Source organism: Podarcis erhardii, assembly GCF_964252035.2.
Source record: "Podarcis erhardii genome assembly, chromosome: 15".
NCBI classification, from domain to species: domain Eukaryota; kingdom Metazoa; phylum Chordata; class Lepidosauria; order Squamata; family Lacertidae; genus Podarcis; species Podarcis erhardii.
The window spans coordinates 43708239-43735689 of record NC_138505.1 but is presented as its reverse complement, the minus strand read 5'-3'; the positions used below and the strand labels follow the sequence as shown (position 1 = coordinate 43735689).

General features: G+C 48.6%; 2 protein-coding genes and 1 long non-coding RNA gene across 5 annotated transcripts; 2 read left to right on the top strand and 1 right to left on the bottom strand.

The window, feature by feature from the left end:
- The first annotated feature begins 2490 nt into the window (after positions 1-2490).
- On the top strand, positions 2491-3510 carry LOC309331050. The gene is made up of 2 exons (XR_014151705.1): positions 2491-2944; positions 2975-3510. It is a non-coding gene; the product is annotated as an uncharacterized lncRNA (long non-coding RNA).
- Positions 3511-10896: 7386 nt separating this feature from the next.
- CRYBB1 (crystallin beta B1) lies at positions 10897-20082 on the bottom strand. 2 transcript variants are annotated; one of them, XM_081842621.1, is made up of 6 exons: positions 19900-20082; positions 18755-18908; positions 16759-16877; positions 13905-14037; positions 13588-13733; positions 10897-11267 (listed from the first exon to the last, which is right to left on the bottom strand). In XM_081842621.1, exons 2-6 carry the CDS (start codon positions 18887-18889, stop codon positions 11087-11089), a joined length of 714 nt encoding a protein of 237 aa, XP_081698747.1. In that variant the 5' UTR covers positions 18890-18908; positions 19900-20082; the 3' UTR covers positions 10897-11086. The 2 variants fall into 2 exon arrangements, with proteins under 2 accessions (XP_081698747.1, XP_081698748.1); XM_081842622.1 differs by having other exon boundaries at positions 13588-13730.
- CRYBA4 (crystallin beta A4) lies at positions 12924-26705 on the top strand. 2 transcript variants are annotated; one of them, XM_081842625.1, is made up of 6 exons: positions 12924-13005; positions 22098-22152; positions 22994-23112; positions 23800-23941; positions 25314-25456; positions 26005-26705. In XM_081842625.1, the coding sequence occupies exons 2-6, from the start codon at positions 22114-22116 to the stop codon at positions 26150-26152; spliced, it is 591 nt and encodes a 196-aa protein (XP_081698751.1). In that variant the 5' UTR covers positions 12924-13005; positions 22098-22113; the 3' UTR covers positions 26153-26705. The 2 variants fall into 2 exon arrangements, with proteins under 2 accessions (XP_081698751.1, XP_081698750.1); XM_081842624.1 differs by lacking the exon at positions 12924-13005 and adding an exon at positions 20186-21215.
- The last annotated feature ends 746 nt before the right edge of the window (positions 26706-27451 follow it).

Below are 27451 nucleotides of genomic sequence, written 5' to 3'. Positions count from 1 at the left end.
ATCTGTCACCCCATAGATTGCCAGGGTTGTGATACGGAAGGGGGGGGGCATGTCTTCTTCACCTTCCTCTTCGCTACAATACAATTGTCAATGTCAAAAGGGACTAAAATCTATAAAATTCATAGAAACTCAACCTGCCAATTTGCTCAATTTCTCTAGGACTCCATGACACCTCCCCTGTCCTCCATAATCCCTCAAGCAAGGTGTCAAGACCCTAATCCTGTCAAATCACTCTGCCAAGCCTTTCCTCCGGGCAATGCCAGTACATGGACCATTGTCTTCTCATAATCAGGATGTGCTTATCTGCACATATCTCCAGCTCTGCATATTTCCCCCTCCCTCCTCCATATGTTAATCCTGTGTAACCCAACCTCTTCTTAATGTATTCATGATGTAATCCTGTGTAACCCAACCTCTTCTTAATGTATTCATGATGTAACTGGGGTGTATTTTGCACTGTAGTCTGGGACATGGAGGGAAGTTTCAAAAGTTCATGTCACCCCTTTCTCGCTGTTCAATCTCGCCTTGAACCTGTTGCGCAATAAACTTGGATCTTCTGCAGCTTGCTCCTGTCTCCGGCTGAGCTCATTTTCCTCCACAGGGACCCGCAAACTTAGTCCGATGAGCTGGGTGGCAGAGCAGCCTCGCACCCAGATTTTACCGTAACAGATGGCGCCCAACGTGGTGCTTGACGGTTCTCCTGTGTTGCTGACCGGGGCCCCTGAAATCTTCAGCCAGCACCGGGCCATTTTGCCTGGGAAGATCCTTTGGACCCCCGGCCATCTTCCGGGCGGTAATCGAAAGCCCCAGGAATTCAGCCGGGGAGCAAAGAGGGATCCAGCCGGCTTATTCATCGATCCCGGGATCATCATAGAAGACGCGTGAGTATAAGGAAAGGGAAAAATCCAGTGCACTGGTAGGAAAGGGGTGGAAATCTCCTGGCAACTGAATTTTCTGCCCTCCTCTCTATCGCACCTTCTTACCTTTCTCTTGGTCCGGTTAGTGAGAGAGACCGTGGACCGCCGCTCAACCCAAAAGGGGGGTTCTGAGCTCTATCTCTTTCTCTTAAAAACCTCCAGCCAACCGCACCAATTGGGAGCCCGAAAGTAAGACGGAGAGAGCCGACTTGAAAGACAGCCGACTCTCCGCAACGGGTATCTCAGTTGAAAGCAAGGGGTTGGAGCTCTCTTTCCGAACTTCCCTAGCGCCCGGCAAGGGGGCAGGAAGGGGTCTGGCTTTCTATCATTAATCCCAGCCGCACTGGTCGGTGCTACGTAACACATGTATCGTGCGTGAGCCCGCTTCCAAAAGCAAGGGGGATTTTCAGTTCAAAACTCTATCCAGGGATCACCCGATCTAGCACCGCACGGCGCGGGCGTTCAGTAGGGCCCCTTTTCCTGAGATTGTGACAATAGGTAGGAGGTTGCCAGGAGGGATAGCCCAGGAGGAATTGGGCAGGATTTGGCAGAGTGGAAAGGAACCTCAAGATTTGGAATAGGAAATAAGGAAAGGAACGAGAGGTAACCGGATAGCTAGAGCTCAATAAACCACTAGGAAGCTGCCAAGCAACAAGGAAAAGGAAAGCCCTAAATAGCCCCCTGTACAAGTTACCCAAATCCTAATCAACCTCTCTCTTTCTCCCTTCTCTATCCCAGACACCCCCAAAAAAGGAAAAACAACAAAAAAGCAACAACAGCAACGCATGCATATATAGATGGTACCCAGTCAATCAAGCGTTGTGAGCCCTGCCAGTTTGATTAACTGGTGGTGTGTTTGAAGAGGCAAGGAGGCTCATAAAACCATGTGGGACCTTCCTACTAATTTCACTTAATGAAGCCAAAGGAAGCGGCCCAACTCCTTGCAATAACCAACTAAAGGATGAGAATATATATGTTTACATGTTGTCTGTTATGTGTGTTGTCTGTTCCTTCTGTCTCTGACAGACTGCCTTTCTTAAGTGTGCAAATGTTTACCCCACCTCTTGCTTTGCCGCAACTTTTGAGTTTGTGAGTCTACAGTCTTATTTTGGAATGTGCTGATAACCTAATGTTTCTGCTGCAAAAGCGTAGTTGAGCACAACTGCTCTCTCAAGCTAAAATGCAGTGTCTGTATTTCATTAAGCACATGCCTATGAAAATAGGTGTTCCTTCTAAGAAAATTGTTAATAAAAGGTAGAAGCTTCGATAGACAACAACTGTCTATCCATAGAGTCCAGTCCTGTTATCAGTCTCTAAGATCAACCAGGGTTTCCTGGCTTCTTATTGGAAAATGCCTCCCCCACTTGTTTCAGTCTCTTTCAGGTTCCCCCCCTTCTTACTTCCGTGCCAAGTAAATTTACTCCCGAGTAAGCTTCCTGTAAAGGAAACTTGCAAGGGGGGGGGGCAATATTTCCTAAGGTACCCTGCATCTCACTTTCCTATGTGTAGTTATTAAAAAATAATAATCTAAATTAGGTTTTACTATTCCTCTGCAAGTTCAGGAAAATTGAGGAAAAATTGTTCAATTGCGTATTCCTTTCAAATCAAATCTATGGCTGTTTTAACTATGCTTTATAAGAGATCCTCTCCCTATCTTAGGAAAAATGTTCACTTCAATCTTTCTTTAAAGATCATTTCTCTAGGAACTTGCACTCTTTAGTCTAAGGAAGTAAACTCACTCAAAGTATCTCAAGATCCGCTAAAAGGGTTCTGTATAAAGTTGGGTACTTTTATTTTCCTCTTCCTTAGTACATGATAGGCGCATGGCTTGTGATAGGCGCATGGCTTGTGGTCTCTTCCCCAGTTGTGTCTGTGTACATAAGTATGTGTGTGTTTCTGGTAGTACAAATCTTGCTATGAACCCTGTATTTTAGGGTTGGACTAGATGACCCCAGGTCCCTTTCAACTTTTCCAATTTGTGGCTGATGAGTTGAAATTCAGCCCAGATTTGCTCTTTCTTTTTAAAGGTGAGAGGTGAAAGCCATGATGTTTTGAAGCAGAACTGGTGATATCAGGCATTTGAGTGATTACAGTGTTTATCATTTTGTCTATTATTTACAAAAATCAGACTTAAAAGTCTACTCAAAGTTTAAGCACATACAAATTCATATAATCAAGTAGAATGAGCCTTGACCATCCTGTAAATAAAGGGCAGGAAAATTTTGTCTGCAAATGGTAAGGCTGAAATGACTGAGAATGTTAAAAATCTTATGAATTCTGACTCTCTGGCCATTTTTTCCCATATATAAGGGCGTGGCATATTGTTCCGCAAATGGGCAGAGGGATATTAGCCCTTTCCTGTACATAAAGGAAGCAGTCCCTTTGCTGCAATTGCTAGCTTTGGTGAATACTTGAATTGCTGAGTTCTCTTTTTTGTTTTAAAATCTAACCCTATTTTTAAAATCTACTCCTTACCCTTCCCTTCCCTTATTCAAATTCTAATTTAGCCAAAAGATGCAACATTTTCAATAGTATAAAAGGTTTGCTGAGACATGAACTCTGCACATGCACAGAGGCTAGATCAGCTTAAAAAGAGAGAGGGGGGAGGTTTGGAGAGCGTGTGCTGCAGGGAGAAACTTATCCAAATTTCCTTATGTAAAACTTGGAACCATTGAGGGAAACCACCCATAATGTGTCCTTTGCTCCAGGGGCTACTTAAGACAAAAGGGTTAAGTGCTGGACCATCAAAAGTCAAGAGGTTGCCAAGTTTCAAATCTTAACATGCCAAATTCTTTTCACAGGTAAATATCAAAGCACTCCCACTGACTTCTCACATGAAATAATTTTCCCTTTTAACAGGATATGTGAACCCCACTAACAAAGTGTTTGTCCCTTCTTTTCTCCCACAGCAACTTTCTTTCTGTTCTGTGAAACAAGTCTGAATCCCTGCTGTATTAGTGACTTCCATCTCTTTGTGGCTTTGACACTTTAAGTTACAAATAATCTGTTTTCATTTATTTTTTCCATGATGTCTATGAAATTAATCGAAGCACAACCAAACATTGTTTGTGGAATGGTATTTGTTTACCTTTTTGCCTGAGTATTATTATTTTTGGTTCCTCATAGGTCATTTTTTGTGTGTGTGTGTTTTACTTTGGGGACATGTCCATCACATTGAAAGTCATTTTAAGCCCTTTTCCATTGTTTTCCCATTTTTTCAGTCCAGTAGTCTGTGTGGTTTTGATAATATCTTTGTATCATTTAATAATAATTCTTTTCTAAATCTGATGTCTTTGTGTCAAGTCTGTTTTCATCTGACTGGTAATCTAATTTTTTGCTTTCTTTTTTATTTTTTAACCTTTGTTGTATTTTTTACAGTTCTCTTTCTATACATGTGGAGTAATTTTTTATTTAATAATATGAAAACAACAACAACAAAAACTAAGTGAAGGAAAGCAAACAAACTTAGCAGATAATAACAGTAATTATATGAAAATGTGATAATAATATTAAAATGGGTAAAATGCTTAACGTGCTAAGATAACTCAAGGAGATTGGGGGGGGGGCTTTTGCCCCTTCCTTTTCTAACTCTGTCTTTTAAGTCCCTAAAAAACCCTGCCCCCTTACAGGATGTCACTTCTACAGATGTGTTACTACAGACCTATGATGAAAAAGCTCCGCCACCACCTGCAGCAACAACAGACACCAAAGTTTTCAAAGTGCCCACAGCTATCTCTTTCAAAGGATATAGACTGACGGGGGAGTGGGGCTGACAAAGCAGGGAGGAGTTGAATTGCAAGGACATTTTCCCACTTTTGAACCTTAAGACTGTGCTCCAGGATTGAGAAGATCACAATTGTCTCAAGATATGCAACTGATATTTAATTAGGTTTTTTTTTTTGTTTTTTTTTTGGTATTATGTGTTATTACGTAGGAATGTTGAAAAGTGTCTGACAGTGTGTTATTTCCACAAAGGGGAGGGGCTATTTTTTGTGTGTAATTGTTTTTATGTTTAATGTCTTATTGCTTGCGCACCAATGGAGAATTCTCATGCATTTTATACTTTCTAATAGCTCACGCTATTGCGTAGTCCAATGTTTAGATTGTCCCACCTGGCACTATGCCAACCTTCTCTACCCATTTTAAAATGTGCTAAAACTTGCTTTACCAAGGAGAGGATTCTAAGATACATGAAGGTGGATATAATAATAATAATAATAATAATAATAATAATAATAATAATAATTTATTATTTGTACCCCGCCCATCTGGCTGGGTTTCCCCAGCCACTCTGGGCGGCTTCCAACAAAGATGAAAAATACACTAAAATGTCACAAATTAAAAACTTCCCTGAACAGGGCTGCCTTCAGATGTCTTCTGAATGTCAGGTAGTTGTTTATCGCTTTGACATCTGATGGGAGGGCATTCCACAGGGCGGGCGCCACTACCGAGAAGGCCCTCTGCCTGGTTCCCTGTAACTTGGCCTCTCGCAGTGAGGGAACCGCCAGAAGGCCCTCGGAGCTGGACCTCAGTGTCCAGGCAGCACGATGGGGGAGGAGGAGACGCTCCTTCAGATATACTGGACCGAGGCCATTTAGGGCTTTAAAGGTCAGCACCAACACTTTGAATTGTGCTCAGAAACGTACTGGGAGCCAATGTAGGTCTTTCAAGACCGGTGTTATATGGTCTCGGCGGCCGCTCCCAGTCACCAGTCTAGCTGCCGCATTCTGGATTAGTTGTAGTTTCTGGGTCACCTTCAAAGGTAGCCCCACGTAGAGCGCATTGCAGTAGTCCAAGCGGGAGATAACCAGAGCATGTACCACTCTGGCGAGACAGTCTGCAGGCAGATAGGGTCTCAGCCTACGTACCAGATGGAGCTGGTAAACAGCTGCCCTGGACACAGATTTGACCTGTGCCTCCATGGACAGCTGTGAGTCCAAAATGACTCCCAGGCTGCGCACCTGGTCCTTCAGGGGCACAGTTACCCCATTCAGGACCAGGGAATCCTCCGCACCTGCCCGCCTCCTGTCCCCCAAAAACAGTACTTCTGTCTTGTCAGGATTCAACCTCAATCTGTTAGCCGCCATCCATCCTCCAACCGCTTCCAGGCACTCACACAGGACCTTCACCGCCTTCACTGGTTCTGATTTGAAAGAGAGGAAGAGCTGGGTATCATCTGCATATTGATGGACACCCAGTCCAAACCTCCTGATGATCTCTCCCAGCGGCTTCATATAGATGTTAAAAAGCATGGGGGAGAGGATGGAACCCTGAGGCACCCCACAAGTGAGGGCCCAGGGGTCTGAACACTCATCCCCCACCACCACTTTCTGAACACGGCCCAGGAGGAAGGAGCGGAACCACTGTATAACAGTGCCCCCAGCTCCCAGCCCCTCTAGACAGTCCAGAAGGATGTTATGGTCGATTGTATCAAAGGCCGCTGAGAGATCCAGCAGAACTAGGAAACAGCTCTCACCTTTGTCCCTAGCCCGCCGGAGATCATCAACCAGTGCGACCAAGGCAGTTTCAGTCCCATGATGAGGCCTGAATCCCGACTGGAAGGGATCCAAATGGTCCGCTTCTTCCAGGTGTGCCTGGAGTTGTTCAGCAACCACTCGCTCAATCACCTTGCCCAAGAATGGAAGGTTTGAGACTGGGCGATAATTGGCCATCGTGGCCGCATCTAAAGATGGTTTTTTAAGAAGCGGTTTAATAACCGCCTCTTTCAGCGGGTCTGGGAAGGCTCCCTCACGGAGGGAAGCATTCACCACCCCACGAAGCCCATCGCCCAGTCCTTCCCGGCTAGCTTTTATAAGCCAGGATGGGCAAGGATCCAGGAGGCAGGTGGTTGGCTTCACTCGTCCAAGCAGCCTGTCCACATCCTCGGAGGTAACATGCTTTGGTTTAGCAGGAATGATCCCTTATAGATTTAAATTGACTTATTTGGACAAGTGCCCTTTTTAAGAATGGTTTTCTTTTAACAGATTGGTTTGAAAAGTTGAGAACCATGGGGCAAGATAAATTCAAATTGGACTCAGTTTGAATTGGGCAAGTGTATCCAGGCTGCAATTAGCTTTTTGGTCCTTTAAGTGCAAGTGAGCAACTTCCCATGAGTGTAAGACAAAAGGCTATAATAAAATCCCATAGAAAGGCCAAGGCAAAGACATCTCTCTCATGAGATGTCCAAACCTGTGCCAGCTATGGTGAGTGCCAGGCGACATGGTTAAATGAAAGCCCTGAGGGGATTCAACAGGATGTGTTGCTGTATCACTATGTCGGTGTGAGACCACAGAAGAGCTAGCTTCGCACCTGAGAACACAAAAACGGTGGAGCTAAAAAACCCAAACTGCATTTTTTTCAGTCAGTAGTGGACCTTCCTGCTAAATGTAAAGCATAGACCACTACTGAACAAAATACAACAGGTGTTCTTTTATGTGATATCCTATATCCAGCTATCTGCACTACTATACTTGCAAATGACCTTAAGAGGCATGGCTTGCAAGTCCCCACACATCTGGTACGGTGGATTATTTAGTGCATATCTATATAACATACACGTACATTGTATTGGTCTGTGTTGCTCCCTCCTTTGCTGCCCTGCTCAACCCACCTCCTTTTCCATTAGAGCCTATTCCCACTCACAGGGCACCCCTACCTTCACCGAGATTTAGGGTGCGGAGAAAAGATTTGCAAGTTCTTACAGAACTTTAATGCAAACCTATCTCCGAATGGGGGACTGATACGGAAGGGGGGGGCATGTCTTCTTCACCTTCCTCTTCACTACAATACAATTGTCAATGTCAAAAGGGACTAAAATCGATAAAATTCATAGAAACTCAACCTGCCAATTTGCTCAATTTCTCTAGGACTCCATGACACCTCCCCTGTCCTCCATAATCCCTCAAGCAAGGTGTCAAGACCCTAATCCTGTCAAATCACTCTGCCAAGCCTTTCCTCCGGGCAATGCCAATACATGGACCATTGTCTTCTCATCACCGGTACTCAGGATGTGCTTATCTGCACATATCTCCAGCTCTGCATATTCCCCCCTCCCTCCTTCATATGTTAATCCTGTGTAACCCAACGTCTTCTTAATGTATTCATGATGTAACTGGGATGTATTTTGCACTGTATTCTGGGACATGGAGGGAAGTTTCAAAAGTTCATGTCACCCCTTTCTCGCTGTTCAATCTCGCCTTGAACCTGTTGCGCAATAAACTTGGATCTTCTGCAGCTTGCTCCTGTCTCCGGCTGAGCTCATTTTCCTCCGCAGGGACCCACGGACTTAGTCCGACGAGCTGGGTGGCAGAGCAGCCTCGCACCCAGATTTTACCGTAACAGTTGATTGGGCTGGGCTGGTTGGCTAGGCGGGTGTCCCCTCCCTCCCTGCTCCATGTGCATCCCTCCTGAAGCTGTGTGTTGTTCGATGGAAGAGGACAACCATTCCAGACAGAAGGAGAGTCTTTAGTCAAGGCTTTACGATCACTGCACTCCCCTGCTAAAAGTTCCCAGGGTTTCTGACACTGAGGTTGGACAGGCAGCACCTTAAACACTTGATGCAAACCTGGCCCACATAGAGAAATGCTTGACTCCTCAAGCAAGGACTCCTCAGGAATCAAGGTCTTCTTGGGTTCCAGCTCAGGCACCTGCAGTTCTGGCCTGGAAAAGCTGCTGGAATGGGCCAGCTTAGCCTAGCGGTTACTTCGACTTTACATTTGCAGAATCACTAATTGCTTAACAGCAGTTCGATACTCTGTGGGCGCTGTCTGGCTTTTTTTAAAAAAAGGGGGGGGAGAGAAAAAAAGAAAAGCTGCTGGAACAGGGTCTCTGTTGCAGCTCTGCACTCTGCATGCCTTGGATGGCCTCTCTCGGCCATGCCTGACCAGGGACTCCTCTAATCCTGCCTCTCACCTGGCCCTTTGTTTGGACTCCAGTGCCTGCAGGTGAGAGCAGGGCAATGCCCAGCAGACCACCTCCCCTGGTGCAGAGACCCCACCAGATCTTCCAAAGAGAACCGGGAGACTTAGCTGGGCCTTCCACAATTGTCACGAAAGCAGGCCTTCTCCAAGACAGCACACACCCCCACTGGGATGCCCTCTTCCCTCTGGCCATTCACAAGGAGGAGACAGACACGGCTCTTAAGAACTTATGTGATCCTAGATTCACGACACTTTGATTTTTAATTTTAATTCTGTAGACTACTTGGTTTCATTTGTGATATACAGTTGTGTTTTTATCTTCTTGTAACTCATTTGTTAGGTATTGGTTATTGAATTTGTTTGCAATTTTAATTGCTATTGTATTTTTATTGCAAGCCACACACGCACACAAAGTAAGTGCACAGATAAAGTTATGGTATTTCTCCATCAAAAAAACCTACCCGTCTCCACGCACCCCAATAAACACCCACCCACAGGAATCTCATGGAAACAGTGGTGGACCTACATGGTGGAGGCCCTGAAGCTTGAACTGTCATGGGAGCCCCTTCACAACCAGCAATGGTCTGGGTAACCCCTGTCATCATCTTCATCTGTTCTACGACAGATCAGCCCTTTTTAATATGGTATATATTGTCATGAACACATCTGCCCCAAGTAGAGAGGCACAGCTTGAGTTAGGAAGCAGCCAGCAGCAGGAAAGCTTGCCTTCCTCTCAGACACCTGGGAGCAGTCAGCTGCCTACTCCCCCTGACACTGAAAGGAATGCAGATAAGAGGCTAGCAGAGGGCGGGATGGAGAGAAGCCAACTCGCTGAAGAAGCGTCTCCACCCCCATCGTTCTGCCCGGACGCTGAGGTCCAGCGCCGAGGGCCTTCTGGCGGTTCCCTCATTACGAGAAGTAAAGCTACAGGGAACCAGGCAGAGGGCCTTCTCGGTAGTGGCACCCGCCCTGTGGAACGCCCTCCCATCAGATGTCAAAGCGATAAATAACTACCTGACATTCAGAAGACATCTTAAGGCAGCCCTGTTCAGGGAAGTTTTTAATCTGTGATATTTTAGTGTATTTCTGGTTTTTATGGAAGCCGCCCAGAGTGGCTGGGGAAACCCAGCCAGATGGGCGGGGTACAAATAAAAAATTATTATTATTATTATTATTAAGCACAGGCAGGCTCAGAAAGGCGGGGGAGCATTTCCTCACCGGAAGAGGAGGCAATTAATCCTATGAGCCCAAGGAGTAGACATATGGGAAAGGTATTTGACAGGAAACAAACCCAGAAACGTAAGAGCCATAGGTTCAGGATATTCTGTAGAAGCAGGAAGAACTCCTCAGAAGGGTCAACTGAATTGTAGGGTACGGAAGCTCCGATAGAGCATCTGAGGCTGATTGTTTGTTTTGCAATAAATATTCAAGCTAATTATGACGTGTGCTGTGTTACCAAGATGGCAACCTGGGCTCCTGACATTACACACACACACACACACACACACACACACACACACACTACTACTGCATTACAGATTTTGATTAAAATGGTATGGTATATAAATTAATTAATTAAATAATATGGGGGGTGAAAATCAGGGAAATGTTATATACAGTGGTACCTCTGGTTACGTACTTAATTTGTTCCGGAGGTCCGTTCTTAACCTGAAACTGTTCTTAACCTGAAGCACCACTTTAGCTAATGGGGCCTCCTGCTGCTGCCGTGCCGCCACCACGAGATTTCTGTTCTGAAGCAAAGTTCTTAACCCGAGGTACTATTTCTGGGTTAGCGGAGTCTGTAACCTAAAGCGTATATAACCTGAAGCATGTGTAACCTGAGGTACCATTGTACATGCGTGATGCACTTTTTAAAGCAATTTTTAAAGCAAAGTGAACTCCAGTCTTTTGGGTCCCCTCCAGGATGGGGGCTCTGAAGCTGAAGCTTCATTTGTTTCATAGAAGATTCGCCCCTGTGGGGAACCATCACAATCCCAGAGCTAAATCCCAATGGGACATGGTAGAAACACACACACACAATTTTTAATCCTCTTCTTGACTATATTTTAGTTTGGATAACTACACAAATTTTGTCCACCAAAGTGCAATGTACAAGGGGAAGGTTCAGTGAACACAAAAGGGGAGCGCTGCTCTTGCTTGTAGCAGGTCCCTCGGGGGGAGGCAGCGTCTTCTCCTCCACCTGCTCCACCAAACTTCTCATGTTCTCTGCCGGCTACCCGAGGGGCTCACTCAGTTTGAGGGGCTCCTGGCTGGAAGGAAGCAGCCTTGGGGGGCCCACAGCATGTCACGGATGCGCCGGATGGACTGGATCTGCGGCTGGGAGGCGGCCCACTCATTCCAGTGTGCAAAGTCTCCTCTCTCAAAGAGATACTGGTAACCCCGATAGCCAGGGTACTGGTAGCCCACCCAGCTGTGGGGGGAACAAAGAGAAGGCTGGCATCAGTAAACACAGGGAGGAGAAGGTGCCCAGCTATCTCTCGCCCAGGGCTCAGCTGCCCAAAGCCAAAGCCACAGGGCAGCCAAGGTAGGGCGACCTGGCTTTCATAAAAGCCAGTGGTTAAAAAATCATCCCAAAGCAACACGGATCATAGGGATCCAGTGCAGTTATGGGAGGCTGCGGTCTTCAGGAAGAACTTTCTGAGGGTAAGAACTGTCCGACTGCAGAACAGAGAGCTTTGGAAGGCTGTGGACTCTCCTTCCTTGGGAGTTTTTAATCAGAGGTTGGATGGTCGTCTGTCATGGATGCTTTAGATGAGATTCCTGCCTTGCAGGGGGTTGGACTAGAGGACCCTTGGGGTCCCTTCCAACTCTACCATTCTATGATTCTGTGATTCAGACTTTTCAAAACAGAGAACCACCTTCAGCCCAAACATGCATTTGGGAGGATCCACTTCTTAGTTTTGTGCTGCCTATTTGTGTGGTGGTGGGGATGCTAGTGCTGCTGTTTTACCCACAAGGAAAGCCCTGCAAGAGAATCAGGCCAAAGGCAACATCCTGCTTCCTGCAACTGCCAGCCAGATGCCCCTGGGAAGCCCAGAAGCCAAAGCTCTCCCCTGCTTGTACCCAGGAACTGATATTCAGAAATAAACTGCCTCTGCACATGGAGGCTCCATCTCACCATCATGATGACTAAGACTAACTGACATAAGGACTCCCCCTTCTCTTTTCCCAAGTCCCCATTATATAGCTACTTCAGCTATTGACAATCCCTCTTATCTTGCAGTTCCAAAAATTAATGTTGTGTGGGAAGGATTTCCATGGTTTCGCCCAAATCTCCTGCCCATCAATTTCACTGGCTGATCCCAAAATCCTAGCATGATGAGAGAGGGAGGAAAAATCCCCTTTGTGGGAGCAACAGAGGCAGATTCCTCTCCTTAGGGAAATACACCACCCAAAGCTCATTTGAACACCAGTAATGTAGGATAGGGACGTGGGTGGCGCTGTGGGTAAAACCTCAGCGCCTAGGACTTGCCGATCGTATGGTCAGCGGTTCAAATCCCCACGGCGGGGTGAGCTCCTGTCGTTCGGTCCCAGCTTCTGCCCACCTAGCAGTTTGAAAGCACTCTTAAGTGCAAGTAGATAAATAGGTACCGCTTTATAGCGGGAAGGTAAACGGCGTTTCCGTGTGCTGCGCTGGTGCTGGCTCGCCAGAGCAGCTTCGTCACGCTGGCCACGTGACCCGGAAGTGTCTCCGGACAGCGCTGGCCCCCGGCCTCTTAAATGAGATGGGCGCACAACCCTAGAGTTGGACACGACTGGCCCGTATGGGCAGGGGTACCTTTACCTTTACTGTAGGATAACCAGCTTCATATAACAAACATGCTTATCTTAATTAATGCATGAAGGGGTTAATGCCATAGAGTAAGCTGTCTTGCCAGGCTTAGCTAGGTCACTCCCCCTCACCTTGGGGAAAAGGTAATCAAGCCTATTGTTCACCCTCAGTCTACCTGAGACGCTCAGCATGTAAAGAGATCTGAGCGGCTTGCTCCAAGCTCAGACCTCATGGCTCTTACAAACCACTCCTCAATTCCTATACCGATAATTATTTAGGAACTTTCACCACTGTAACTAAACCAAGTTTTACTGCCTCTGCAATTTTTCCTGAATGCTATATGGAAAAGCACATAAATCTGACCATTGAAGAGTTGGTAAGTAAGTTTGTTTTTACTTACAAACTGTTTTAAACTTACCAAGCATGTGGTCTTTTTCTATGTTGGGGTAAGAGGGGGCTATTTGGGAACTCGCAAGGGTATTTTTTAAAGGTCTAACAGCCTACGGTATATTTGCACTGCATATATTATGATTTTAAATCTCTGCTGGGGTTCTCTCACCAAAGAGTACTTGCCCCAATCCTGGATCTTGGCACCCAGGAAATTCTTTTTATATCTGTTTCTTCCTTGCCACTAAGAAGTGGAGTGCTTAGCATTCGGAACTCACTATTCCCTGACAGGATCTGCGGTTCATGCCAGGGGCTGCAGCCCAAACCCTTTCTTCTCCAGGAGGAATATACGAAGCTACCTTAGACCAAGTCAGAGCATTGGTCCTTCAAGCTCAGTATGGCCTACACTGACTGGCAGAGGCCCCCCACAGAGGAAGACTCTCCCAGCCCTGCCTGGAGATGCTGCCAGGAATTGAACCTGGGGTCTTCTGCATGAGCTACGGAGCTTTCCCAAAGAGAAATGGCACCCATTGATTTAGAGGGAAGCGGTCAGATCCAGGCTCTGACTTACATTCCACTGGGCACCTTCACGCTGCCCAGACGCCCACAGAAACCGTGGGCCCAGAGGGTTGGCACGTCGTCTTCCTGGATCTCCATCTTGTTTCCCCTGAAGTTGGCACTTTCAAAGAGGAGGATCTTCTGCTCTTGGGCCTCCTGCTGCGAGAGAGAGGGTGGGGGCATCAACTGCTCCTCTTCCTCACCCCCACAGGTTCCCAGGCCACAGCAAGAGGTGGCAGAATGAGATTGCGAGGGAGGAAGAGGTCTGGGAGGGAGTGGGGGCCCTCAGCAGATGCCCAAAGGCACTACCCTGGCTAGGCCTGGACTCACCATTCTCACGGGGCGCAGGGAGCGGAAGCAGTCGCTGCGGCAGCTGCTGGACCAGGTGTCCCATCGCGGGTACTCGCCCTTCTCCAGGATGAACATTTCGCCACGCAGGTTGCACTGCTCAAAGGCCACCCAGCTGAGGGCAGCGTGCAAAGGAAGGTCGGAGGACATTGGCAGCCACAAGACAGAAAGATGGAGGGTGACTGGATGCAGCAGAGCACCTGTGACTTGGCAGTCAGCATTTCAAGACAGCAAGGTCCTGGGCGGGGGGGGGGGGGGCTCCTCCCCTCCCACATGTAGAACCCAGCTGGTGTGGCAGCTAAATCTTCCTTCAGCACTCCAGAGGGCAAGGGCTCTGCTTGGGAGGCAGAGGGCAGCACTGTCTTCCAAGGCTTTAGATCACCCCCCGCCCCCGATTTGCGACCTGATGGCGAAGATCATCAACTTTGGGTGGGCCTAGCCCCCTCAGATATTTTATGGGGGGGCCCAAAGACCCCTTGGCCCCTGGGAGTTGATTCCTGTGGGGGAGAGTACTGCTGCTATTGCCCTTGTGTCCTGCTTGTGGGTTTCCCAGAAGAGGTTTCTGGCTGGGTACTGTAAGAGCAAGATGGTGGGCTAGATCCCCTCCCCTGGCCTCATCCAGCTAGAGGGCTCTTCTTAGGTGCTTGAGTTGAGATTCCTGCATTGCAGGGAGTTGGACTAGATGACTCTTGGGGTCCCTTCCAACTGCATTTCTATGATTAGATGCTGATGGGGACCACAAGTGGGTGGTGGGGCAACTTTGTGGCATGTGCCACACACCAGCAGGAATACCACCGTCTGTCCCTCCTATTAGCGGATTTAACTTCCATTTCAGTTGACCCTCTCCAGATTTAAAGGTCCATTTCTTCTGCTCTGGAGTCCATCTTCCTGATGTTACATTTGCTGTGACTCATTTTAGCTTTGCTGGGATTCCTTAAGCATTACCGGCAAAAGTAATAATAATTTGTAATAATAATACAGTAGTACCTCGGGTTAAGTACTTAATTCGTTCTGGAGGTCTGTACTTAACCTGAAACTGTTCTTAACCTGAAGCACCACTTTTAGCTAATGGGGCCTCCTGCTGCTGCCGCGCCACCGGAGCACGATTTCTGTTCTCAACCTGAAGCAAAGTTCTTAACCTGAAGCACTATTTCTGGGTTAGCGGAGTGTGTAACCTGAAGCATCTGTAACCTGAAGCGTATGTAACCCGAGGTACCACTGTAATTTATTACTTATACCCCACCCATCTGGGCAGGCCTCCCCAGCCACTCTGGACGACTAGTATACAGTTGAAAGTCAAGGCTGCTGGCTGAAAGCAAAGCATCTTTGCAAATCAGCTCAGCTCAAAACGTGACTAGATTTACTGCAAGCAGAACTACTTGTCAGGTCATAGCTCCCATTCCTTGAACTGTGATATGCCTAAGGAAGCAGAGTAGCCTAGATTAGAATGAGAATGTGTTCTTATAGTTACAGGTAGGTAGCCGTGTTGGTCTGCCGTAGTTGTAACAAAATTTAAAAATTCCTTCCAGTAGCACCTTAGAGACCAACTAAGTTTGTTATTGGTATGAGCTTTTGTGTGCATGCACACTTCTTCAGATACACAAAAGCTCATACCAATAACAAACTTAGTTGGTCTCTAAGGTGCTACTGGAAGGAATTTTTTAAAATTTTGTTTCATATATTATGTTAGAAGCTTCCCAGTGTGGCTGGGGCAACCCAGTCAGATGGTCAGGGTATAAGTAAATAATAATAATAATAATAATAATAATAATAATAATAATAATGCCTTTAAAGCATGGCGAAGTGGAGCATCCTCACTCCCACCAGAGGAAGCGATGGCCAGCAACTCTGATGTCTTGGAAAGAGTACTGGAGAGATGGATGGAGGAGAGAGCTGTCAAGGGCTTCTGGGCCCCAGGGCTCGGTCTGTCGGAGGCAGTAACACTTCTGAATATCACCAGTCACTGGAAACTGTTGGAAGGAGACTGGTCTTGCACTTGGGCTCTGCTTGTGGGCTTCCCATAATAAGCATCTGGCTTGCTACTATGAAAACAGGATGTTGGACCAGATGGGCCATGGCCTGATCCAGCAGGCTCTTCTTCTGGGCTTATGTTTGGAGGTATAAAATGGCTGTAAAAGGGGATTTAGTGCTTGCTTTGGGGGCATCAATTTTTGCTTGCTTTAACCAAAGGCATTCATTTTGTTCTCCCTTTCACTCCCACCTGTAGATTAGCATGCCTCCAAGGCTTCATCCAATTTTGCATGATTACTGTGTATTTAGATGCATAATTCCCAATTGCATTCAAGTGAGTTTACTTCGAGGTTAGTGTGCACAATGGACCCTCTCACCATGAGCTCTTCTCTGCCGCTTCCTCACAAAAAAAGCCTAGGTTGCTGCAATCTGGCACCCACTTACCTGGGAGTAAGCCCTATAAACCACAAAGAGACTTACTTTTGAGCAAACATGTCTGCTGAGTAGTAAAATCTGCAGAAAATAGCTTACATGGAGTACTTTATCTCAAGCTGAGATTTCAAGGAGACCCTAACAAGAAAGGGAAGGGGGGTGTATCCAAAGAGCTCATTTGTCAACCCCAACTCTGATTTCATTCATTGACTAGAAACACGAAAACATAGCAGCCTGCCTGGCTCATCTCACATAAGATAGGGGAGAGGTCTTATGTTGCTTCCTTGTTTTCTTTCTAGGAGGGTAGAGATTTACTTTTTTAAAAAGAAGGAAGAAAGCGAATCACCTGGGACTCCTATTGGCTATGGAGCCTAGCACATCCCCATCTCCAGCACCTGCCTCTCGATAACCCTGTTTGGCTGAGATCACTTACGGTCCAGAGGTTGCCAGGACACTGCGCACCCGGTCAAATCCATGGTCCCCCAGGTTCAGGCATGCACTGGTGAACTCCATCTGCTTGCCCTGGAAGTTCTCCTGGTCAAACACAATGATCTGAAAGAAGCAATATGAAACGTCTCCTGGGGGCGTTGGGGGAGAAGCACAAGCAGCAGTTATTAGACGATTTGTTTCTTTATTTGCTATGGACATTTATAGTCTTTCATTCCCTGAAAGGTTCCAGGGCAGGCAGCACATATAGATTAAAGCCCCAGTTTGGCAATGTGACACCAGAACAAAATGCATCAACAGCACAGATGCGATTACAAGAAGATCCAGCCAGAATAGGTCATTTTGCTGCCCCAAATCAAAATATGAACCCTGAGAAGTCTGTGCCACGTCAGACGGGGCCAGCTGCCAGAGGGCTACTTACTGCTCCATTGACACCTTAAGGAATGAGCGCTCAGGGAGGGTGGCTTGAATGTCCAGGGATGCGGCAGAGGTGAGCTCTGGAGCCACATGTACCAGATTCAAATCCTTCAGCAGGGATTAAGGAACAGCATAAATCCAATTTTCATACTTTGTAGCTCACAAACTCCCTGCTGGGTTAATACAAGAACACATGCGTGTTTGCACACATGCATGCACACCCAAACACATATATCCCTGGTGTGCTTGGTGAGGAAATGGCCATGTAGTGAACTTTCTCTGCCACCCTCTGTTCTTCCTGTGTTTCCGCCACCCAGCTGCCTTATCTTCTTTTATTCCTGTCAGTTGCCAGAGCCCCCTTTCAATTTCCCATTTAATTCAGATTCTGGTAAGATGTTTCAGGGCGCCATGTCCAGGGTTGGTGCCTTTGCCTTACAGAGGAAAGACTAGTATGGTGAAGCTATTTTGTAAGGTTTCTATACAGAAAAAGCAAGCAGAGCATACGGGGAGGTGAATGCCAACCCCTCTGATAAGACAGCAGACCCTGGAGAAAGATGCAGCTCTTGATGATTTTTTGCTTTTCTTTACATCCCACTTTTTCTCCACGGACCTCAAGATAGGTTGCATTCCCCCCCTATACACCTTGATCCTCACAAGAACCTAGTGGGCCAGGCTAGGCTGAGAGCCAAACCCCCTCCTGGCAGGCATTGGGTAGGAGGAAGACGTTCTGGGCACAGAAGCAGAGCCTTAGCAGTGGGTTGATTCTGCCCTGGTTTGTTCTGTGATGCCAGCCCACTATTTCTGTCTGAGGGGGGATAAAGGATGACAAGAGCGAGGCGAAGCCAACCAGTATCTTTGTGGTACAAGAAGTTACAGGATTTCAGCAGGAATTGTGGGCTAGGCACTGAATGAAAGTGAAACAGTGTGACCAGCCCAAATCTTGTGAGGGTGCAAACAGTATTGGAAATGGGATTGCCCATGGCTCCCCCTGAGCATTGTGAATACAAATCACCCTGCATGCCCCATAGGAAGGATATCTAGAGGGGTCCCCAGGGGTGGAACCTGGGTCCCCCGTGGCCTCCCCAGTCCGAGGGGGGCATGTCATGGGCTCTTCCCCACGGCCGCCTGCTGTTTCTTTCAGGAGGTCAGGTGTGTTTGTCTGGGTGGAGAGAGTGAGCAGCCCTGCATAGGGAAGCTTTTTAAGGTTTCATGTTTTACTATGTTTTGATATATGCTGGAAGCTGCCCGGAGTGGCTGGGGCAGCCCAGTCGGATGGGAGGGAGTACAAATCAATAGTTGTTGTTGTTATCACTTTCCTGAAGCTCTGGTGGCCATTCCATTGCAGCAGAGAGAAAGAGACCATTCTTTCCAGTTCTGGTCTTCCAGCCACTGACCTAACCAAAGGATAGGGACTGGGCTTCCAACAGGGCTCTCTTCTCTTCCCCTCCCAAGACAGGCCCAGACTGGATGCAGCACCAAAGGGACAGCCATGCGCTCTAAGGGATCAGGGCCTCCTCCCCATGTCCTGCCTCTCTGCTCAGAACTGGTACCTTCTCCCAACTCACCCGGAAAGGTTCTGCAGAGGACTCTTCACCCTGACTGCTGGAATCGGGGGATGAGTTGGTGGATGGGGTGGGACTGTCTTTTTCCGTCCTGTCCATGTCATGGCTGGGAGGGGTGGTTCTTGTGCTTTCGGACATGGCCGTGTCTGGGTAAGACCTGAAATTGTAACACCTGTTCAGTTAGAAAGCACCTTTTCAGGTGCCTACCCTACATATCTGGAGCAGTCTCATGCCACCTCCTGCCCTTTCCTGCTGATTCCCTCTGGTTTCTCAAAAGAAAAGCACTTTTTGCATACTTTTCCACACAACTAATCATAAGCTGCAAATTAAAATACGACTGCTATCGTCCTGGGACACACTTCCTTACTGCAGGAGCATTCTGGTGAAATATGCTGTTACTTCTCCTTCCAATATCTAACTTGTGGGGCAGAGTTTGTCGCTTCCCAAAATTCATCTTGCCCTTTTGGTACTATTCTGTTTTCCACCCCTGCCTTTTGCTGCCAGTTCCTTTCTGCCCTTTCTTCAGGGCAGTGTGTGCTTTTCATCAATGCTCAGAGGAAAGAACCTAGGAAGGGCCTGCTGGATCAGGGCAATGGGGGACCACCTCACGCAGCCTCCTGTTCTTGCAGTGGCCAACCAGAGGCGTCATTGGGAAACCCACAAGCAATGGAGTCCCAGAGCCCTCTGCCCTCCTGTGGTTTCTAGCAACTGGCATTCTGAAGCACAGCTGTCTGCAGCTGGGGACACAGCCATGATGGGTGCAGCCATTGATAGCCTTCCCCGCCTCCATGAATCTGCCCCGCACTCTTTCAAAGCCATCGAGGTTGGTGGCCATCACTGCCTCCTGCAGAAAGAACGACTTTCTGCTCCCTGTCCTGATAACATTTCTTTGACCTGGTCCATCTTCCTGCTGCTCAGATCCTGAGCCATCTTTCCAGCTGCTTGAGGGACTGACGAGAAGGTTTCCATGGTGAAGGAAGTGAGCAAGAAAAGGGCTCTCCCCGGGAAATGAAGGCAGATCTCATGCCTTGATGGGGTGGGGGACACACACACACACACACACACACACACACACACACACACACACGTAGTAGCCAGAAGCCCCCAGATGTCTCCAGGATGCAGGGCACCTTCCCTCCACCTCTTACCTGGGTTGCTGGTGCTTCGTGGTGGAGTGATTGGGCTGGTATCGTGACTCCCCTGCATTTTATACACTCTCGTTTTATGCCCTAGCCAGGGCAAAGCCCAGGAGGACACAATGGAGATGCTTGGTCATCGGAGTCCTCCTCAAAGGCCACAGTCATCACATCTTGCAATGAGGGCACTCAGCTGGAAAACCACCAGATATCCACCCCAGCCCTGCCCTCTGCTCCACAATACCCGCCACCCCCCCCCCCCCGCCGCCGCCACCACCAGACTGGTTCTCCCTCCCAAGCAGAGCAGTTGCTGATGAAGCAGCTTCCATTGTGGAGCTTGTGAAAAGGCCTTCCTGGGCTGAGGAATATTTTGCAACTCAGTCTGTATGCCAGGCTATAAATAGCATCCCAAGCAGGGCACGCAGCCCCAAGACCACCTACCCAACCTCCAGGCCTCCTGGACCAGTCAAGAGAGCCACGCAGCGAGGGAGACCCAGGTTCAAACCTTCATTGGCACCCTGGGTGGTTCTGAGCAGATCTCCATCCCAGTCTCCCCTTTGTCCCACAGGGTTGTTGTGGCTTGTCAGTGCCATGAGGGATGCATCCACAGAAGAACATAGGAAGAGTCCTGCTGGATCAGGCCACAGGCCTATCTAGTCCACAATCCGCTCCTGCCTACGGTCAGTCAGACATCCACAAGGCGGGGGCTGATGGCAACTGGCACTGGAAAAGGTGCCCTGCCGCCAACAGTGGAGGCAGGACAAGCCATCGTGGCTGGTAGCCATTGACAGCCATTTCCTCCATGAATTTGTCTTGCCTCCTTCATAAGAGCTGGTGGCCGTTGCTACTTCCTGTGGGAAGGAGACCCAAAGTTTAACCAGGCGCTACTCCGTCTTGCACCTTCCAACATTCAGCTTCACCAGACCGCCCTGCTGGCTTCTAGCATGATATAGGTGGCTTTCTCTCTATCCTCTTCCTCCACCTCGCACACCATTTCGTAGGCATTCTGCTTATGCTCTGAGGCACTCCTCATCCCCTTGTTTCTGGGCCAAGCTTAGCATCAGGGAAATAGTAGTTCTGCACACAGGGGCTGCTCTGAACCCCACCATGTGCCCAGTGACTTTTTCCCTGTCTCCAGTTCCTGCGCTGAGAGGAAGAGAGGGAGAGTGACTGTGAGGGGTCGGGCTCTGGATGAGGCCAGCTTGATCCTCTGGGAGACAGACTTTTGTTCCGGCCTGTGCTGAGTCAGGGCATTTGGGGATGCACAGCGGATATAAAAATCCCTCTGGAGAAGAGCTGATGGGGAGAGTCTGGCTGGAGCTCACCAGGTAAGTTCCGTCGGAAGTTCCATGGGGGGCAGGCAGGCATGGCTCCGTTCGCTCCAACCCTAGAACAGGTTCAGGCAGACTTGGGTACAATCCTGGAACTAGCAACCCCAGGCAATGGGTGTGAACTATTGACTCGAGAAAGGATTGGATGTCATTTTCCGAGGGCAACATGCCCTGATAGGTGTCTTAGTGGCAAGAAAGGGGAACCATACTCTGCACATGCTCTGTGGCAAACTCATCCGTAAGTGCTGTCTAGTGGTGAAAGAATCTGTCAATGTCGGTTCTCTTAGTTCCTCATTTTTTCCAACCTTAAATTTGGTTCTTCACATTTCTATAACAATTTGAAGGTTGTCCTTTTTAAAATCTTCATGTGCATTCTTAGCATTTTAGTGCAAATTTCTTCTGCTAAAGATATTTATGTGAACAATTTTGACCAACGTACACATTTTGCAAGCAGTTTGCTCTAATAGAATACAACTGTGTATGCTATTTTCACAAATATATCCATTTTTAATGCACATTTCACCCTAATATTTGAATGTTTGAAAACTTTGGTTGGTTGGAAAACTTCATTGCAAAAATTCATATATGTGCAATTTCAAAGGGTAGGTCTGCGTTTGGTTCTCATCTTGTTAAGGAAAGTGTAAATGTGATAAAATGTGGTTTAAATGCGTCCTGAATTGAGTGTCTTCCCTGCCCTAGTCCTGGCTGAAGGCAGGTCCCTTGAGTAATCGCTACTCTTGCCCTTTCCACATGTTTCTCCTTTATCCCAGCTTTTCCGTATTGGAAGGATGAGTGGTGTGGCCTGGAAAAGAGGTTTCCAACCTTAGCTCCCCAAGACGTCCTGTAACACCTTTGGCCCTGCGCTTTTCTCCCCTACAGGGAAGCAGAGTCTACCATGAGTCATCACAGCGGAAAAGTCTCTGGACTTTGGAAGGTATGGAGCAATGAGCCATGTGTATAGCAGGGTTGTAGTGGAGTCCCAGGGAACAAACTTTTTTGCAAAGGGGGGGGGGCGTATCAAGAAACTGTGAAGGCAGAGAACAGAAATTTGGGGGCAGGTTGCTTGAAACCAATTAACAGAAGCAAATCATGTTATTTATCTTACACTTCTGATCTGACAGGTGCTTCACTGCATTCATTGTGCTCTCCCCCCAAGTACCCTGTCAGTTAGGCTTACAGCCGTCCCATTTTGCAGATGGAGAGCTGAGGCTTAGAGTGAGTGAATTCTTCAAGGCTAAACAAGGAGTCCAGGACAGGGAAGGACTTGAGCTCAGATGTTTCTGCACTAAGGAGGGATCATATGGTGTAGTGATTTGGGAGCACTTGGCTCAGGCCTGTGTTCAAATCCCCTCAAAATCTCCCTTCCCCTCCCTCCTACTTCACTGGCTCTTCTGGGGATAAGATGAGGTCATTTGCATTCATGTGCTTCCTCGTGTTTGCTCACGCAGGCAGGTGCTTCTCCCCAGAGGGGCTGCTTGTGGGGTTGACTGCGGACGCATGCCTTTATATACGACTGTGGCGGGCATTGAGTGTGTGGCTTCTTCCTCTCACCCCTGCACTCTGGAAAAGGGGTCAGGGTCACTTCTGGCTGCTCCTGACCCTTCTCTCGACCAAGCCTGCAACCCTCCAGTGAGGAATGAGAGACCCTCACCCACCAGTGCCCCTTCAATCCTGCCGGTCTGAGCAGCGACAGCAGGTTCTCTGGTGGGCTTTCCTCCCTGCTCCCCCCTCCCCAGGACCCCCCACCCTGAGCCCCCACCCTCGTCTCTTCTCAGATTGTGGCCTGGGACGAGCCCGCCTTCCAGGGCCGGAAGCATGAGTTCACCTCTGAGTGCTACGACATCACATTGTGTGGCTTCGACAATGTCTGCTCAGCCCGCGTTGAGAGCGGCACGTGAGTTGGCTCCCTACTGCTGCCCAGAACTCCGCCCACTTTCTTGCTTTTCCTGGGACCCCTTCACCCCCCTCCCCTGCCTTGTCCTCACCTTCGCTCTGGTGGTGAATGCCTCACTCACACGTCGTGAGTGGACCTTGCTGAGCTTCAGAGCCTGACTCCTTTCCTCAGAGTTCCTAGCAGGTAAATCCCTGAGGCTTGCAACCCTAGACCTGCTCAGATGGGGAGTGTTGTGCAGTGGTTAGTGCTGAGCTGGGATGTTGGGAGACCAGGGTTCAAGTCTCTGCTCAGCCACAAGGCTCCGCTGGGTGACCATGGGTCCATCACAGTCTCTCGGCCTAACCTACCTCACAGGGTTGTTGTGAGGATGGTATGGGGAGCGCTTTGGAGGAAAGAAGGAGGGATATAAATGTAGTGAATCAATAAAATAGCTCCAGCTGCCTTGGAGAGTGAATGTGCACAGGACTATGCTGTGTGCAGCGGGGAGAGAGTGCGCCTGGCCTGTCTTGTGCATTCACGCCAATGTCTGCACACAAACATTCCGGCACCATGCAGGGCACAGCCGGATGATGCTTTTCTAGCCTGCTGGGGCCGAGCTTTGTTTGCAGAATGTTCCTTCCCCCCTCATCCCCCAAGCTAAGCCTGCACCTTCCTGGCTACAGAGGCCCACCTCCTTTCTCCCTACAGGTGGGTCGGCTTTGAGCACCCCGGTTTCCAGGGGCAGCAGTTTGTGCTGGAGCAAGGCGACTACCCCTGCTGGGAAGCCTGGAGCGGAAGCAACGCCTACCATGCCCACCGGCTGAGCTCCTTCCGGCCCGTCTCCTGTGCGGTGAGCAACTGGGGTGGGCCAGCAGGAGGCTGCCTGGAGGGAGTTGTAGCCCAGGCTGCCTGAGGGTGGCAGGGTGCTGGCCTTGCATGCAGACGGTCCCAGGCTCAGTCCCTGGCAGCATCTCTAGGGAGGGCCTGCGAAAGACCCTGCCTGAATCCTGCAGAGCCTCTGCCTGCCTGCACACGCAATACTGAGCAGGCGGACCAAGGTTTAGACTCCAAATTATGTTCCTCGGTGAGAGTAGGGTTGCTCTGCTGAGGAATCATAGAAATGTAGAGTTGGAAGGGGCCCCAAGGGCCATCTAGTCCAACCCCCTGGAATGCAAGAATCTCAGCTAAAGCCTCCATGACAGGTGGCCATACATCCTTTGCTTAGAAACCGCAAAGAAAGGAGAGTCCACCACCTTCCCAGGGAGACTGTCCCACTGTCAACCAGCTCTTACAGTCAAAAAGTTATTCCTGGTGTTTAGTCAGAATCTCCTTTCTTGGAACCTGAAGCCAGGGGTCCAAGTCCTCCCCTCTGACTTGCTAAGCTCAGCTTTTTTATTTTGCTAACTAACTTAAGATGAGCCAGGCGGAATCAGACTCAGATGGGTCCATCTAGCTGAGCATCCTACATCCCGCAGTGGCTGAGCCAAGGAGCCTACCCAGCAGCCCTGAAGGTAGCATCCTCCTCATCTTGTTTAGTCCCAGCAGCTGTTACTCAGAGATAGACTGCTTCTAAACCTGGGGGTTAAGAGTGTTGCTTCTCCATGAATTTCCTTCATTCCCTTTGAAAGCCTTCTGGACCAGCAGGCATCACTATGTCTCAGACAGGAGCTAATGGTTGAAGTAAATCACTGAGAAGTCCCTCCTGTGGTCTGCCAAAGAACTTCATAGCTTTGTGCCAGCAAGCCCACTAGAACCCAGCTGTCAGCCACACTGCCTTAGAGGTCACAGGGAAAGTCAAAACCGACCAAGTTTGTCTGGTGGCTTTAGAAACCAAGCCCTGCACTACTGACATCTGGAGAGGCAGGAGGTAGCTCAGCCAAGCCTCTCATCCCTCCAGGAGAAGCGTCAGTAGGAGGAAGCAGCCAGCATCTCCTTGACACAGGAACGCAGCCCTTGGGGTGTAAGTGGGCTGCCGGGCTTTCGTCATTCCTGACTAAGGGCCACACTGGCCTGGCAGGAATTGTTCACATCCAGCATCTGAAGGACTGTAGGTTGCTCACCTGCGCCTTAACAGATTTGGCTACTTGGCTGTAGAGGTCCAAGAGCTGCAGGACAGACATGGTGGCTGGTATTATTATTGATATTGATATTGTTGTTATTTGCATTTATTAATAATGAGGAGTCCAGGCCAGTGCATAAACTGATGTTTTTGCCCTGCACAGAATCACCGGGAGAGCAAGATGACCATATTTGAGCAGGAAAATTTTATGGGACGCAAAGGGGAGCTGAGTGATGACTACCCATCTCTCAAGGCAATGGGCTGGGGCAGCAATGAGGTGGGGTCCCTCCGTGCGAGTTCTGGAGCGTAAGTACTTTTTTGGGGCCCTGCCCTCTTCCATTTGTTTCTCAGGGCTGGAACTGAGGGTCACATTTCTCAGGGCGAGTTTCAAAGGAGAGCTGAGCTAGCATATTGCAACATTTTCATGTCCCTGGACTTGTCTTTGGTAGAGAAAGGGCTTCCTCCTCCTTTCTGCAAGGGATTGATTGATAGCAATAGGATGGAGCCAATACGACTTTGCACAACAAGGCCTGGTGGCCTGGCCTGTGACATTACCTTCTGGTGTTTCTGTGGGCCCTCTGGTCTGAAGAAGGTAGCTCCCTGAACCCAGCAGAGCGGAGGCCTTGCCATTCTTAGGGGCCTCTGCTCCCTAAGAATAAACAACCAGCAGGGAATTCTATGCGGATGAGGATGGTGTGTGGCCTTGCAAAATCAGAGTTTTCTTGCAGCCTCCAAACACCCCCTGCCCTCTGAGCACTTTGAGGGAGTCCTGAGCCCCTGGCTGCCCTGCTCTGTGCTGGCTTGATCTCCCCACATCTCAGCTGATTTCTCCCCCCTCCTTTCTGTCTCCTCAGATGGGTATGCTTCCAGTTCCCTGGGTACCGGGGCTTCCAGTACGTCGTGGAGAGCGATTGCCATGGGGGCGAATACAAGCATGTCCGGGAACTGGGATCTCATGCTCAGACCTCCCAGGTGCAGTCCATTCGCCGAGTGCAGCACTGAGCAAGCCCCATGCAGCGTCTGCCACTTGCCTGGCCTTTGGGTGGGTCTGCCCAGCCGAGGGTTACTTCATCCTGTGCTCCCCTTGCCATGCGCTGGCACAGTGGAATAATTAACTGCCAGGCCACACCAAGGAATTCCTCCGATGGTGTGTTGTCAAGTGCATTTGTTTAAACTCTTCTGAATATCTGGCTGTCACAGGCAGAGAGAAAAAGCCAAGGATCTCTACCCATCTAATGTTGTAACCCAAGGCATCTGGAAGGCTCTCAGAAGGCATTGCCTACTCCCACCTCCCCCAAACCCATGAACACCACAACTCTCAGGAGGCTGCAGTCTCTCTTTCATGTCAGTGGTGTGGCATCTTCCCTAGGGAGCACTTCTCCCTCCCTTCCCACCCCTATTCCATCACCAGGCCAAGGAAAGTTTCACATATAAGCCAGAGAGATGCCAGCCAGCAATGGCTCTGAAGCAATTATAGGGCTGCTCCCTCAACTCAGACAACTGTCAAATATTCGCAAAGGGGTGGGAGAAGCATTGTGCTGATAAAGAGTTTCACTCTTTGGGGTGGCGTGGGGGGTAGGAAAGGGGTGCGTGGGAGAGAAATTTTGCACAGTGAAATTGCTTGGTTTGTGCATGAACTTCACTGCTTTAAGGTCGGATTCCACTGCAGTAATCAGGAGACATTTCCTTACAAGAGAGATTGGGGTGGGAGTTGGAGATGATCCCTGGGGAATGGCTGAGGGAACTCCATCAGGAAATGAGTGTTGGCTGAAACTGCTAATAAAGTCACCATATTAACGACTGTCTCAATACATTGACCTCAAAACTTATTGCTGCCACAAGCATGGATGGATTGGAATGGGGTGCTTGTACAAGAGAAGGGAGGGTCCTGAGCGTGAGGCCTGAATGTGTTCAGAGGCAGTCTACCTGTGAAGAACAGCATGGGCATACTACACACCATACCTGCTTGGGAGGGGACACAGCAGGAAATAGGATCTCCCATTGTCTTGATCCAGCTGCGGGACTTTTTTTATTATAACATTTTTATTAAATTTTCAAGAAAAATAACAAAAACAAAAAGCACACAATAACAAATACAATAACAACCAAAATATATACAAAACAATATCAAATCGATAAAATGGGATTCTCCGAATCCCGTGACTCCCCTCTCCCCCCACCCACTGCATATCATTTCTACTCCAAATTATTATTATTTACCTCAGATTTTCTGTACTATTTCTAAAATTACAAGTGTTTTTAAAATCCTGCCAATGTATTAACCTGTTTACAATACTTTTG